The sequence below is a fragment of the Conger conger genome, chromosome 6 (assembly GCF_963514075.1).
Source record: "Conger conger chromosome 6, fConCon1.1, whole genome shotgun sequence".
In the NCBI taxonomy this organism is placed as follows: Eukaryota; Metazoa; Chordata; class Actinopteri; order Anguilliformes; family Congridae; genus Conger; species Conger conger.
The window spans coordinates 11153666-11170654 of NC_083765.1; the positions used below are offsets into that span (position 1 = coordinate 11153666).

The 16989-nt window shown below is 40.6% G+C and overlaps 1 protein-coding gene across 1 annotated transcript; it reads right to left on the minus strand.

Annotated features, from left to right (window-relative positions):
- Window positions 1-13382: 13382 nt before the first annotated feature.
- Window positions 13383-15746, minus strand: zgc:162592 (uncharacterized protein LOC561993 homolog). Its single transcript, XM_061247091.1, has 2 exons — window positions 14800-15746; window positions 13383-14002 (listed from the first exon to the last, which is right to left on the minus strand). Exons 1-2 carry the CDS (start codon window positions 15608-15610, stop codon window positions 13692-13694), a joined length of 1122 nt encoding a protein of 373 aa, XP_061103075.1. The 5' UTR covers window positions 15611-15746; the 3' UTR covers window positions 13383-13691.
- Between the last annotated feature and the right edge of the window lie 1243 nt (window positions 15747-16989).

Here is a 16989-nt window from a genome sequence, read left to right on the forward strand (position 1 = left end):
TGAGGGGGAGGAAAGAAAAAAAATAAAAACACAGTATTATGGTCTACCAATAAACGTTTAGGGGCGTTTAATATAATCCAATAAGCAACAAATGTCCAAAGTTATAACCAATCGTAACCGTTCGTTGATGATCACCAGAGTTCAACCCAACCCTGAGTTCAACACGTATTTGTCGAAAGTTCAGGGTGATTTCACCTCTGAACATTAATGGATTACACATGGCGTAATGGTGGATTTTGTTAAATAGTCTAGTAGTTATGGTCCTACCATCGTTTTCTCCAATCTATTCCCATTCAACAACCTAAATGCTTTTAAAAAAAATATATATATATATATATGTATATATTTTTAAATAATATTACCAATTGTGTAGCAGTTTGTTAGCATAATTTTATTGTATGGTGTATGACTCTTGTGAGATTCAGGAAAGATTATGCAATTCATGTGTTTGTGGTAATGCATGCAATACGAATCTCTAAAAGTGTATTTCTACTAAAAGAAGAGTGGTATGCCTAATATATAATGGCAAACCTCTTTGTGAATGAAGTGGAAAACAAATCAAGTCTGTTTCACACACTTGAGCTTATTCCATTGAAATGCTTACTTAAGCCTTTTAATCATTTTATTGTCTGGCAGTGATATCAGTTACTATAATAGAAAGTTCACTGCTGGTTTCATAATGTGCATTATGTTTTATAAATAATAAAATCATAGTTATGTGCTTACAGTGATTGAATCTACAGGGCTTATGAAATATAATGTATTCATATTGTTACTTAAATTATGGAGATTATGGCCTTTGTGTTTGATGAGTTGTTTAATCAAGTTTATCTTCGATTGCTTGCTAATTTGATTACCAAAGTAAAGTATGGTTATGACGTATATCATTTTATAATTTTATAACCAAAAAATGTATCTATGCATTGAGTATTCATTTTATTTTGAATTAATTGCTCTTTTGTGGGGGTGCATTTCCAAGGGTGACAGGTCATTTTGTACATTAGTACTTTAGGCTAATATAATATTTGAACACTTGGTGGCAGTAAGTGCATATAGTTTTGAAGATGATATTCCTGTAGCCTAGTGGCCAAGGTACATGACTTGAAGGTTGGTGACTCAAGCCCTGGTGTCGCCACAATAAGATCTGCACAGCAGTTGGGCCATTTCGCAAGGCCCATAACCCCACATTGCTCCTAACGTTTCAGTCATGCTTTATTTACAGAATGATGTGCTTGTGCATGTGTGCCTTTATGAAATGGCATTTTGTTTCAGAAGCTGTGATCCAGGGTAAAGGTGGGCCTGCTATTGCCTAAACTTGGGGGTGACATTGGCTCAGGTGGTAAGAGCAGTTGTCTGGCAGTTGGCGGGTTGCTGGTTCAATTCCCACCTTGGGCGTGTCGAAGTGTCCCTGAGCAAGACACATAACCCCCAAATGCTCCTGACAAGCTGGTTGGTGCCTTGCATGGCAGCCAGTCACCATTGGTGTGTGAGTGTGTGAGTGTGTGAGTGTGTGTATGAATGGGTGAATGAGAAGCATCAATTGTACAGTGCTTTGGATAAAGGTGCTATATAAATTCCAACCATTTACCATTTGTTAAAGCAGTAAAAATATTATGCAGTGATCATGGGGGTTCTTCGTTGAGCTTGAGCTTCAGTAATATTTCATGTTTAGGTATTAGCAGGACTGTTATTGTTAGTTTTTATATTCTGAAACAGTTTCTGTGCCTGATCAAGTATTGTATATTATTAATGGAATCACATAATCAGATACACACAGTGTGTGTGTGTGTGTGTGTGTGTGTGTGTGTGTGTGTGTGTGTGTGTGTGTGTGTGTGTGTGTGTGTGTGAATTTGAACAGTTGGAAGCCCTGAGAATTGAATACATGCAAGAAACCCTAACTACAGCCTTGTGTGGGTTCCAAGGCTCCTGTGGGTTTTTATGCTCGTTTTCTTGTGCTTATAAGCGTTTTCTTAAGGTTGTATAAAAAAAAGAAAAGAAAAAAAGAACAGTAAAGAACAGACTTTTGGGAGCTAGAAAAACTCTGTGGGCATCTTTTCATACAGCCTCTTCTTTTGCTGAGTGCCATGGAAACAAATGCATTTGCTCTGAATACTCTGAGGTGCACAATGAACAAAGTGTCACAGTGGTGTTGGAATGTAACCTTGTAAGCTAACTTGCATAATCATAATGGTGGACTTAATAACAAGCTGCACAAATGCATGTTTACTCCATGTGCTTGCTCTCAGTCTCTTTCTTGTAGTTACTCGCCTTCTGGTAATGGGGGACTGCGATCTGTAGGGGGTTTCTTTTCCAAGGTAATTGGCTGAACAATTAGTGCTAATGAGTTGTTTCTCACCACTGTTTGAGGGTTTTTCTCCTACTAGGAATAGTTTACCTCATATGCTATTTGGGGACTTTGGTGTGATATTTCCCATTTTTCTTCCTTTCTGTTACTATCTAAAACGCCTTTGGGACAGTCTGCTGTGAAAAGCACTACACAAATAAAATTGAATTGAATGATTGGCCAGACTGTCTTCACACCAGACTCCCAGGTAATGGGAGGGTGGAAAGCCAGCAGTTCTCGAGGACTGATTTGATGATCTCTAGCCTATAGAATAGTATGGTTCAGACTGAAAAGACTCTATAAAATAGCTGAGAGGTGATCAGAAGGCAGATGATATCTCACAGGAATTAATCAGAGGCTTCCAAAAACAACAAACTCTACCCACCTTTAGCAAGTGAGATTCTATGCAGCCTTTCCACTGAACTCCCTCCAGCTTAAAGTTTAATCGTAGGCTCATGTGTGGTAGTCAGGCCATTGAGCACTGCAGGACTCTCCTCTGGTGAGGCTTGCACATGCCTGCTAATTCCTTTCTGAGTGCTGAGGATTAATTTTACTGCTTCTTCCAGATTTATAACAGTGGCTCTGATTAATTCAAACCACCTAAAGCACTTAGGGATTGTGCTGATTCACATGCTGTACCTGGCCATATATCGGCACCATTAAGATTAACTTGTTCAGCTGGCCCCCATTTATCCTGAACCACTTTCACAGCTTATGTTTGCAGCTGGCTATTTCCGTGACGCAATCCCAGGTAAGTGCCTTATTCAACATCAAGTGCCTTATACAAAGCCGGCATCACACTGGGGATTTGAATTACAACCATCCAAATCCAGAGTCACACACACACACACAAACAGATGGCTTATGGGACATTGAGTGAAGCACAGACGCATTCATTAAAATTACTTGTAACCCCTTTGCCTCCACTAATTGATCCCATTGGGGAAGCCAGAGATCACTGTGCAACAAAGGCCATCACCTGTGCAATGAGGCTTCCAACCAGTGCCGCGGTGAGCATGTAGCCCAGAGCTCATATGCCGATTGACCAGTTTCCTGAAAGCTGATTACAGGAGTGTTAGAGGGAAACTGGTATATCTTCTGTTGTTTCTACAGTAATTATTCACAGGTAACAATATTACATCTGAAATATGGTTGAAGCATTTGGGTTTTGCTTCTTTGAGTTGTAAGCTTAAGCTGTACATACAGTTTTGTATATCACATCAAAGAATCCAGCTATGAGTCTGGTCGTGATGCCTACAACTACACCCTAACCATACTGAGAAGTATTTGAATTATCCCACCATAACTGCAGCACCTTAGATCTATATAGTACTTGGAAGCTCTTTATTCAATAACCGTGAGCAGAAAATTTTGCATTTTCATATTATTGTTTTGTACTGTGGGATAGCTATTCACCATTAATCAGAGAGAACAGCCAAAATGTGCATTCCAACACACAATCTGAACATTGCCCCATTCATTACCCTTTCTTTGTAAGTGTGTGTGTGACTAATTGCATCCTAAAGTATTTCCCATTATTCACAATTGCACGTTGTCGCCTTTTAAAATGATCATCTTCAGCAGGAAAACACATTCCACATAGATTTTAAATCACTCCTAATTAACTGCATCAAGAGCCAACCCTGGAGGAACACAAAAAAAAATGTTTTCAAACAGCAAGAAAATATGTGGGAAAATGGAATAGGTGACAGAAAGGTTAACCCACAAAGGCAAGAGGAGTATTCACAATATGGCACAACACAGCTGTGCTCAGAGCAGCACTTTTCCACACTATCTCAGCCAGTGTGGACCTGTGACAGAGGAAATCAAGGCTGCATTACCATCATCAGCACCCCTTCTTCATAATCCTAACAGGGGAACCATGCTATGGAAATCATGTCCTTGTGACTGGGTCATTTTTAAATAACGTTAGCAAAGTAAGGCATTTGATTCCTTTTGTGTCTTGTGCATGCCTGTGTCTTTTAGTTCATTTTATTTCAAAATGATTGATGGCTTTGTAAAACCACAGGGCAATGTTTACATGAAGTTCAAATGTAAATTCAATTTGACAGATTATAGTTAACTTACATTTATCAAGTAACAAAATTGGAAGTAAAGACCTAACTATTTAGCTATTATGTGCAATGTGACATTTGTCTATAATAGTACTGTATTATTGTACTGTACACCTGCATTCATATCTTCCCCCACTAGATGGAGTAGAGGCCATCTCTGTGCATTTGCTTTTGTTTGTTTGGCTGTGAACATAATTTGCAAGAACAAGTACATTAATAACAATTATAATAATATATTATTATAATAATTTTATAATTGGAGATTTTATATTGAAGCAGTTCAGGTAAATTACCCTTCTCAACAGCCCATTTATAATTTGAAAAGGCAGCTTTCAGTCAAATCACTGCAGCACATTGACATAAGATGTGCAAGAAATTCCTCTTTCCAAAGCAATTTGTTCTTTCTGTGGGAGCCAGCTGGGTAAGGTGCTAATGAATTCCAGCACTGATGCACGATGGCACAACTGTTCGACGCACAAACAAACATGGAGTGACACAATGACTCTTGACACCTAAGCCCACCTCCCACCCCCCTGCTATCGGGTAATGACAGATATAAAACACAGCGCCTCACAGCATGCAATGCAGGGCTCTGATCAAAAGGCACTGACTCATGGTAGTCAGCACAACAGGATAGTTCAATCCTGTATTCAGTCAATAAAAAATAAAAAAAAGTTTAAAAGCCATGACAACAGAACAGGCGGGAATCAGACAAACAGGCTGGGCAGATGGGAGTGGAGCCGGGCGCTTTGAGCCAGTAACTACATGCTGGGAAATGAATGCACGCGCCACAGATCTGTCCCCTCCTACAGCACTGAAAGGCAGAAATGTTCTCATTATGGTTACATTACAATTCATCTGGCAGATGCTTTTGTCCTTGTGACAAACAGCACCGAAGGCGAATAATAAGAGCCGTCACAAGCACCAGTACCGAATCGGCAGCAATACCATAGATATTTCAGAGTGCATATATTTAGTCCTGGGGCAATTAGTCTCAGCCACTGCGTATGGGAAATAAATGAGATATTAAGAATACAAGGATAAATAAATGTGATTAATAAATGAATAGGAGTGTATTTTTAACTGGTGTTGTCAGAGGCAGGTGAGTTTGGCCATGAAGACGGAGCTGATGAATGAAGAAGTGGCAAACAGTTTGAACATTAATAGTACTTTTAGCTTTAGGTCTGCACCTTGATGCAGAACACGCACATTTATTTAAGTAACACAAAAGGGTGTTGGTCTAGCACCAGTGGCTGGTGGAAAGACAGCAATCCCACTGATGACTCCTGAAGCAACTTTGCTGAGGTCAATTATGAATTACACTTATGATTGTAACACTTGAAATTCAACATACTGGTCATGATTAAGAGATTTCTAAGAATCAACAGCACACACACAGATGCACACACATCCACACAGACACACACACACACACATACCCACACAACCACAAAAAGTCAAGTTTGTGTTTGTTTGAATTTCATTTTTTAAGTGAGGCAAAGGTACATTTCCAATTCCAACAGGAGTGTGCCTTATCTAAACATTGCCAGTCTTATTTGCTTGCACAAGTTCAATAAGCACTAAATAAATAAAGTAAAACATACAACCTAGTTATTGGAAGGGGAAAATCATTGCAGATTGATTTAGTCCAGAGTTTCTACTGACTTTGCTCTTCATCATAGTGATGGAGAAGCTCTACTTAGTGTGAAGTACAGGAGACTTCCTCCCCCTTAATCACTCCACTGACTGCTTAGTATTCGTTTTTCCAGCAATACTTTTCACCACTAGATGGCACTAATGTAAAGATGTGATTGTGACTAAGTTTATCTAAATGTAACATACTAATTAATAAATTGTGGCTATTTGTGGCTCCATAAAACATGAAGAAAACAAGATTATTCCATTAGAATAAGTCAGGTTTGAGGACCATTTCCCTGATTCTCAATGATTATTTCAATTTTGTACAATCATGGTACATCTCCAGACAGGTACTTGATATTGTGAACCTACTATTGTCTTGAGAATTAGCCAAGGAGTAAACAAACAAACCAATAACTTAAAAATGATTGTGACTTTCTTGCTGCCAATCAGCTTCAACATCAATTAAAAGGTCCTGGTCTTGAGCACCAGCCTTTCTGTGTGGAGTTTGCATGTTCTCCCTGTGTCTGAGTGGAATGTTGATTAATGTGCACTGCCCCAAGTAAATAAATAAATAAAATATTTAAAACAGGTAAATTGTATAAATACATCCAGCTGTATGTCTGTTCCTGTGCTTTTTCACAGAGGCTTCAGAGGCCTCTCTTTATGAAAAGAGACCTTGCTGTAGATGCAACTGATACACCATATGAAGAAGATGGTTATCAAGGACCAAAAGGCAGTTGCGGTTCCACAGGAAATTGGGAGCATTGCATTCAGAAGGGAGAACACACAGCACTGGGAAGTTTGTATTTTTACTTTCATGTTATGAATCTTTAAGATGTGGATATTCAGTGACCTATGCTTAATCATTATACTGATAATAATATTCCCATGGAAGAGGACGCCAGAAAGGTTTTTATCTGAGAGGCTAAAATGTGCACTTTACTTTATTTTAACAAATAAAAACTTTAAAAAGGGAAAATATATCATTCTAACCATTCTACAGATCTAAAACATCTACAATCACATCCTCAAATTTACACAGTCCCATCTCCACAGGCACCATTTACAACATTGCTCATCTCATGCCTTAATTCCTAAATACAAAGATTTCAGTTATCTAAATTTGTATTGGTTTGGAAAACTCAGAGTCATCTGGCTGTCTTGGTGTATTGTTAAGGCTTCCCCTAATGTAGCAATATTGCAGTTAGGAATGTCAGATGAAAATCAAGGTGTTTGGGGAGAGGGAGTGGAGGGTGTGTTGTGGACACATACATGTCTAGGAGGAACGTCTAGGAGGAGGCCAAACACAGAGAGGGGTGTCCGCAGCACAGCAGACCCATACATATTGTAGAAATGGTAATGTTTGGTCGGCAGTCACACACTATTGAAAACACAGCACTCTCGTAATGTCAGATTGGCTCTGCATGTGGAGCTCATCAGCCACACGGATCTCCCACAGGCATACATCCAACATTGGGAATATTGCGTGGTGGTAGTACAGCAAAAGTTGAAGTGCGTGAACTCACACCAGAAAAAAATAACTCTTGCTCTACTCTTTAAAGGTTCCAGCTAAATCAGGCCATGTTTGTAGGGGAAAAACCTTTTCAAACTGAGTCAGTCATATTTCTGAGTGAAATATGTGACAACACAAAGTCAGAAAAAGATGTACTGTATATGAGGAACAGCATTATTAGTAGTTTATCCATTTGAAAATGATATTCTTGTTATTATTGGTCCTGAATCACATAAAATCATTATAAGGATTGGGAACAGCATGTTATTTATGACACAGTATAGACAGAAAAGCTGGGTAGAAGACAGAAATCACTCCTTTCTGTCAAAAGAGAAGCTTTTCAGAATGATGGCCAAGCAAAACTGAAATGAAATGAGGCCATTGCACAGAGAGGAAATAGGCAGCACGTTCAATTTTCCTTGTTTGGTAAAAAGCACAAATGCACTACCTAAATCATAAATTACATTCATCTGCACAGACAAATTATGGGCAACTGCACATTTGAACAATCAATCTTGACCTCTAGACTGACACGAAACATGTTCATTATGCTGTTGAAATTGGAAATTGTCCCTTTGAAAAGCTCATACATTACCATGAATTGAACACTTGGAGCTTTATTTGAGACATTATCAAAAATAAATGTCACGACTATGATCGCATTGAATAAATCAAAATGATCTACCCTGTGCCCCCAGCCGAAGAGAATCAGACTTGATGTGAGCATTCACAATTAAATGCGTTCTGCACCAAGGTAAACACATTAAAAATCACAGCCTTGGAAAAGACAAGATTAAAATAGCACAAAACAAAACTTGAACATTCATTATAGAAAAACAACCAGATCTGGATTTCATAGGGAAAAATAAAATAAAATTAGACATCCTCTAAAACATATTCTCTCACAAAACCAAAAATCTGTAATAAGCTCCAATTTATTTCATCAACCAACAATAGCTGAGCAATTAAGTCACGGTGATGTTCCTGCATCGGCATCTGACTGTTTACCTTAGCATTTTTCTCTCTCCGGTCAATAGCTGTCAGAGACATGGCAGCACCAGTAATGAAGGTCACCTGTGGTTAACCTGACTCTGCTTCCCAGGTACGGAGACACAGCAAATGACTTCATGCCCCTTTAGGTTTGTGCTTATAATGACTGCCTATCCCTCTGCGGCCTAGCAGAGGGGGAGAGCCCCAATCAATTTACTTTTCAAGGCATCCTGTCCTGCCCTCCTGCCCGGCACTCAAAATGGAGGGGCAGACTGGCATGGAGAGGCTGTGTTTCACAGACATTGGGGATAATCCCCTGGAGCTCAGCCTTTGGAAGAGGAAGTGAATTAGACCATCTGGTCTACACCAGGAGCATCCCGTCCCAAACCCCAGAAGCTTCAGCTAGTGCAGCAGTCATTTTTGTGACCAGATATGGGCTGTCCCAGCACTGCTAATGGCAGGGGCAATTCTACGCTTGTCCATCCATCCATCCATCCATTATCTGAACCCGCTTATCCTGATCAGGGTCGCAGGGGGGCTGGAGCCTATCCCAGCATACATTGGGCAAAAGGCAGGAATACACCCTGGACAGGTCGCCAGTGCATCGCAGGGCACACACACCATTCACTCACACACTCATACACTCATACCTACGGGCAATTTAGACTCTCCAATCAGCCTAACATGCATGTCTTTGGACTGTGGGAGGAAACCCACGCAGACACGGGGAGAACATGCAAACTCCGCACAGAGAGGCCCCGGCCGACGGGGATTCGAACCCAGGACCTCCTTGCTGTGAGGCAGCTGTGCTACCCACTGCACCATCCGTGCCGCCAATTCTATGCTTGTGTCAGGGAAATTATTTTGTGTGGACAGAAAGTGAAATCGCATTAATTCATTGGAAGACATAAAGACAAAGTACAAAGACATGCAGGTTAGGTTACTTTGGAGGGCATTGACAGCATGCGTGCTCAGTCAACTTTAACCCTGTTTAAAGAAAGGTTAATAATAACATGACTTGTTATAACAGATCAATGCTGCAGTGCTGAGCAGAGACCATCATTAACTTTAAGCCTGTTTGCCAATCCTGTACTTGCCATTTTGTTTTTGGAAATGTCTGAAAAGAGATTGAATGGTTGTTCAGATGAGGTGCATTCTTTCTCCGGCTTTTGCAAAATGTCATTTTGCCAAAGAGTACCTTTTGAGAGATAGAACATCGATGGAATCTTCCAGCTCAGAAACACTAGAAACTTCTGTTTTTCACACTCTGCACTCCAGGGTATTCAAAATAAGAAACAAAGGGGGATTGGGGAATTTAGGAAAGAGAGGGAAGACCTTTAAACAACATTTCTAAGGATAAAAAACTATCTGTCTGTCATGAATTAAAGGTTGAACTGTTTTACCCCCACATAAAGCATCCATTTTCATAGGTTTTAACTGAGCCTGTACATTTCAAAATATTTGCACAATGTTTATGCAACATTGGAGCAATATTATTATGCTGCTACTGTACACTGTAGAAACATTGCATGTTGAGAGTCTCTAAAATCTCATAGGCAGGAGGAACCTACTGTAAATAATCACCACACTGCCAAACAAGGTAATTGTCTGATTCATGTTTGAACAGATTCCTCGACATACTCAAATTGTACACAAATCTAAAGTGCACTCTCCTTCTCACAAATGGCCCCAGTGGAATTGATTACAAACCTTGTGCTGAACTGCATGAGCTCCATAATGCTTATGGTGGAGTAAAAAGTAAAAGTAGAATACATTTTTCAACATTGGATAATTTCCAGGATTCCAAGTGGTGTTTAAAAATGCATTTAAGGATCTCTTCAATTCACATACTTCAGCTATTTTTATGATACCTCACAACTTGTCAGGATATTATGAGTCAAAAAAGTGAGAAATTCACAGTCTCATGGGTTTCTTCCCTCCCTGTCCAGATCATGCCATGCACAGTACACGACAAATGTCATCATAAACATTCTGATGGCTTCCCAGCTTCACAGCTTCGGGTGACCATTTCTCTTTTTGAGATGAGCCCATTCCAGATATTACCCATTGCTCAGAGCTGTGAGACACTGAGCACCTGCATTTAATCCCATTTTAATTACAAATTAATTTCAAAAACCCCTTTTAAAACCCCACCAAGATCCAAGTTCCCTTCTGCATTGAGCTGGTTTGTGGTTATATGAAATACGGAAGAATAGAAGGACATTTCCATAGGACACGAAGGCTTAACCAGTCAAACCAATCATGATTGGCATGGCAGGGCCACAGTATGGCAGTTTATTGGGAGGAATGTATGATATGTAGCCAATGCATCACAAAATCCTCTTAAATAGAAACAAAATCTTCCTTGGAGTGACACAGCAAGGATTTATTTGCCTTGCACTCAAAGACATTCTTGCGTCCAAGAATTCAAAAGAAATGCTTCATTCCAAAACCAAGAAAAAAAGACAGGTCTTTTAGATCTTTGAAATCCACATCTCTTGCTAGACAGAGGTAGTTTGGCCCAGGGTTACAGATCACCATCTCCAGCCCTTTGGGGGAGAAAAGGGCGCAGGATGAAAAGCTTGGGAGAAACAGTTTGCTGGGTGTCTTTTTAAAGACGTGGGGTCCTGTGCCGGGCTTTAACAGGCTTTCATAAACTTTGCAAAGGCAACTTACCTTGTGGAGTTTTTCAGACTAAAAGCAGTGGATTATGCAGACCCCGTTCCACCTTTAAGCAGATTAATTAAAACACTGGCTGACATTCAGAAGCTGAAAACAGGCAGACTCAATGAAAACATGTAGTTTCATCATGAAAACAGCACGGCTTTGGTGCGTGGTGTGCAGCTAGTACCGTTTTGATCAGACAGACTTTGCTCATTCCCTTTTCATTATGCTCATCTGCTTGCCAAGTTCATGGTGCCACAAATGACCTGACCATACACAATTTTCAAGAGTCAACAACAGAAATAGGTCAATCCATGATCTAGCATTACAAAATATAAGTGAACATGCAATAAAAGATATTGCTTTATACAATTAAATTAATTCAAATTGCAGCAGACATTGTTCATGGCAAAACCACCATAAAAAAATGTATCCACTTATCTGAAGGAAATACTTTTTTTGTAGTACCTCTCAGCCTTGTCTGACAAAAGCATTTGCAAATTCTCAAATAAAACTGTCATACTATGGGAGCCAACTTGTACATACACATTCAGTGCTGAAGGAATAAGAATCTTACTTTTAGAACAACAAAGGTTTCACCAAGGAAGACACAACGTGATGAACTATGGCATTAAGCTTTATTTTCGCATATTACATTTCTATCAAAACAAAACAAGAATTTTCAGCATTTTTTTCAAAAGTTTTGACAATATTTTTTATAAACAATATAAAAGTTATTAAATATATACAAAGTATATTTCACAACTATCTTTGAAACCGCACTTATTAAATGCACATCTTCATTAATTGGTTAAAAGAGGCACATTTTAATACTGACAGTTAACTTTCAAGGTACCGATGGTGCTCGAATTATGCTAGTCTTCATTTGCCTATATCCCATAATAGCTGATACACTGCAACTGACAACTGTAAGGTTAAAAAACGTTAAAATTCTGATAAGCAGGTATAATACAGACTTCAGCTGACAGAAATAACTGCTATATTCTACAGTCGTGCTCAATAACATTACTGGCAATTTTGTTTCCATTTAAAGCACTATCCGCCACCAAATTCTCAGTTAACCCACTTACACTTTTCTTTACAATAGGCAGTGAAAGCCTGCACAACAATGGATGCATTTGTTTTCACTGGCAATATGCTGCAGGGGTGCATACGTTAAAGGCCTTGCCAGCCCTACAACAGCAAGCAACTAGAAGGAGGAATGTTAGTTCTCTTGCCGCTTATTTGCCGGGCCAGTAATTTCTAAAATGATGCACTTGTCCAAACAAGGGGTGCAGTGACCTTCACACAATACCAAGCCTCAGTTCCCCTTTCCTCTCTGCATAAGCTACAGCGTAACTGCTACATGCAGAGGTGGACCGTACAGCAAGCTGGGCCAGCCCTGTACCACTGTTGCCATTCTGCAGCAGGCCAACTACACACCCGCTCACAGAGGCTTTCCCATCCAACACCCTGCAGATCAAGCGCTGTTCCCTTTGGTAGACAAAGAAAGGACTGGAGATGGCATGCAGCGATGAATAGCAAACCATTGCAAAGGGCCCCCCATGTAATTTGGTGTAAATATAGGTTCAAAGACGAAACATTTTTACAAAGCAGGTTTGATGTTTAGACTTGGGGGCAGAATGCCTTAGGATGGGGATTGTTCTACAGGCCCAAGCTGCCCTATAACTGCATAAAGACCACATCCCTTAAAGTGCACATACATTTCATGTTGGCTAAATATTCATGGACCCTGATATATTGGGTCCATTAATATGACCAGAACCAGATTGGATTGTAATAACTATAAAAAAATAAGTAAAAAGTAACATAAATAAGCCTTCTTTGCTGGCATATGAAGGCCATTCATATACACAGAACCACAAATCAGAGGTTGAAATTGGATAAAATAATCATACCTGCACTGCATATATGCTGAAATTTGATCACAAGTTAGAACTGGATGTAGTTTACCCTGAGATAACAGGACACAGGATCAATTCCCTTAAAAGAAATGAAGAAAAAAATAAATGAAAACAACTAAAAAATTGCACAAGGAAATGAAAAAAGCAGCCATGATTTTGTATGTTGGGTGGGGGGGGGGGGGGGGGGGGGGAAGAGGATTTCACAGCCTTTAAGACAGCACAGCCTCACAACACACCATACCTCCTTCCCAAAAACAGACAAACACACCCACACACGCGCACACACGCGCACACACGCGCGCGCACACACACACACGGGCGCACACTTTGCCCATCTTTCCTGATTACAACAAAATGTCTGAAGTTCGAACACAGAGCCAAGTCCAGATCACTGCAGCATCCTGTGAAGATCTCATCCATCCAGCCAGCGGACAGGACAGTGACCTCACCGCAGCTCTGTTCTGCGTCCTCAGCGTCCGGGCCTCGTAAGAGGGGGACACCGCCGGGCAGGGGGCATGGTCTAGTCCCACAGCGGGTGCTCAGACGTGGGTCTCAGCGACCAGGGTGAGCAGGGTGCACGTGGACGACACGCTGGAGGATCGCTCCTGGAGGGAGTTGTTGTTGTCCCAGACCCCCGCCACCACGTGCACGGCTAGCGGCGCCGGGCAGCCCAGCTTCCGGACGAGCGCCGGACACAGCGCCAGGCACAGCCGGTGGACCAGCAGCCGGAACTTCCTGCGGAAGCTTCGGTTGATCCAGAAGTAGAAGATGCAGTTGAGGAAGCCGTTGGACGTGGGCAGCCACACGGCCACAAACTCCACCCACTCCGGGACCCGGTTACCTGAGATGGCTGGGTCGGGGGGGGGGTAAATTCAAGACATGACAACCGCAGTTAGAGAAGGCAGACAGGATCAGGCTCGTTCCTGGGGGGCAAATGGACCGGTGTGTTTGTACAAACAAAGCCTGTTGTGGTCTTTTTCGAATATCACTGGCAACTCCCTTAGCTATTTTTGGAAAGCATAGCCCCTCTGGTACATCAACAAAATACTGCAGTCGACAATTATTTTGGCTTTTTCCCCCTATCTTACTGAAACTAACAACAAAAACAACAAAACTTTTACATCAATAATTCACGAATGCAGACCCTCCGCAATTGGCATGGTAAACTACAAAATCCTAAGCTTACTAAGTACATTTACCAAGTGACTCAATATCAATTAAAATGTGTTCCATTGGTAAAAACTTAAAGGCACAGTTGACTCAGTTGCTCACACCTTTAAATATATTTCTGTGTACAGTGGTGGTGGTTTGCACTGAATAGTTTGCCTATAAGTGTTGTCAACTGACGTTTGAAGTGTTACAATATCCAGTCAAATATGTTTAAATGCTTATCGATATACATGTCGTCGCCTGTTGGACGTTAAGCATTTGCAACAGTATAACCAAATACTGGATCACAAAAAAGTAAAATTCACCAACTAAAACTAAAATCCAGGTGCCAACTTTGGGGAGAACCCAATGATAGGTTACATACAGGAAAACATATTATGCAACACATACACTATATACCTTAAGTTCTAAGAAAGATCACCATGGTAACAAAAACACTTCAGTTCAGTAATACTATTGCATCATTCGGCTACTCACCATTGTACAAGATGGTCACCATGCAAGGCGTCCAGCAAGTGTAGTACACGGTCATAACGGGAATGAGAACACGGGAGGCAACGTCAGGTCTGTTGCGGCCATTTATGTTATGCTTTTGAAGTTTTAACCTCTGTTTCTTTGCAGCAAACCAAAGTCGAAGATTTGCGTAGGTCATGATGGTCGAACAGGGGAAAAATATCAAGGCAGTTAAAGTTAACGAATATATGACGTTGCTGGAATAAGAGGGGTTGCAGACCAGAGAGGCCGTGGAGAAGTGCACTTTGATAATCCCGTCGGGTAAAGAGATTGGTAATAGCAGCATAGGTGGGAACAGCCAGGCGAACGCTATTATGATCAGCGTCCTTTTTCTAGTCATTATGGCTGAGTATTTCAGCGGGTTAAACACTGCCACGTATCTCTCCAAGCTTATTGTGGCAAGGGTGTACATGCAAGTTGCATAAATCGCGGAGTTGAAAAATGCCACGATGTGACAGAATGGATCAGGCCCTTCGCTGTAGTCCTTCACAAGACTCACACAGAGATTCAGAGGCATGACGACCAGTCCGAATGCGGCGTCTGCCCCGGTGAGGGACAGCAGGAAGTACCGCGAGTTTCTTGACCAGCCGGCAACCGAGGAAGCTATTACCGATATGACAGCCATGTTTCCTAACGTGATCATAATCCCCAACACTGTTATTATACATATTTTTATGGGTCGGTGAGACAACTCCAAAAGCCGTCGATTGTCCAAAATGCTTACATTCAAATTCCCATCGGAAGGAACCTGTCCTGACAGCGTGACGTTTAGCATAGTTGCCTTTTAAAAAGGTCCGCATTTGTCGACCAAGTTGGGCCACTATGTTTAAGATAACAGTGCTTATCTGGAAGAAAAAAGGAAGAAAATAAAAAACAGAAATCCCAAGACCCAGGGACATACAAAGTGTCTTTCAAAGATAAATTAGCATGACAGACAAACCTTCTGCGAATACAATATGATGCACTAAATAGCTCACCTGTTGTAAATCATGCCTCATGTTCACATGTGGCCAATCAACGCCCAGTTCTGTGTGAAACAAAAGACAGATCCAAACCGTAAACAGGCCTTTGGAGAGAAAAGTGTGGCGAGGAGAGTTACTGGTTGTTTTCCATTATGTCGTTGTCATTCAACACCAAACGCTTTTTTGGCCTATTTATTCATCACTGGTTATGTTTTCAGGGGAATGTTGCCCTTTTCTGCTTTTTCACCAGAGTCTGGATATCTTAATGCCAGGCTGTCACAAGCGATACTAAAACCTCTTTGCATTTGAATGGATCTCTATGGGTTGAATAGTTTCGGCTGTAAATTACGCTGATCCAGTATTCAAAACATGTGTTGGCTAAATGGCTTTAAGTGATCAAGGGTCCAAGGTATGAAATGAGTTTTAACCTATCGTGCTGCTGCCAGATATGCAGGAGATACTACAATAATTGTTTCTCCTCACAAAGTTTTATGTTGGAAAAATAATTCAAGAGAAACGACCCTTGAAGTGTTGACTGCATTTCCTGTGTTAACACGGTGGTTTGAGGAGGGATTGGACCGTTAATGACTTAAAGCCATTTAGATGTGTTCCATACTTTATCAGTGTAATTTACAGTAATTTACAAGTCCCACCCCCAATTCCCATTCAAATGCAAGGAGTTTTAGTATCACTTGTCAGACAACCTGAAAATAAGATATCCAGACTCTGATAATGACTGATGATGCTGACTTCAGGAAGTAATGGCAATCAAAGCATGTGCCACCAAATACGAAACATAATTATTGAAATGTATAAAGTGTGCTCTATTTACTGCCTAGTGAAACCAATATGAATACTAATGCCACGATAATCTGCACTTTTACCTCCTGTGAATTGTTTGATTACAAAAATATTAATCAGAATCAGTAGAAAAATCCAAGGAGAAAACGTTTGACTGGCAGTGTATAATATCCAGATATATACACTCAGTGAGCACTTTATTAGGTATTTATTAGACTTATTTGTTACATAAGACTTCTGCTGCTGTAGCCTGTCCACTTAGAGGTTTGATGCGTTGTGTGTTCAGAGATTTGTTGAAGTTTGATCAAAATATTTTATTTTAGAACAATGATGAAGTTTGATTTAAATGCTGTTTAGTACTACAATGATAATGTAAACAAGTCATAATGTT

Excerpts from the sequence above, each read along its gene's own strand:
- zgc:162592 (XM_061247091.1), bottom strand. The coding sequence starts at position 15,610 with ATGCTAAACGTCACGCTGTCAGGACAGGTTCCTTCCGATGGGAATTTG. Across the intron at positions 14,003-14,799 it reads GGTGACCATCTTGTACAATG|CCATCTCAGGTAACCGGGTC; the intron begins GTGAGTAGCCGA and ends CCCCCGACCCAG.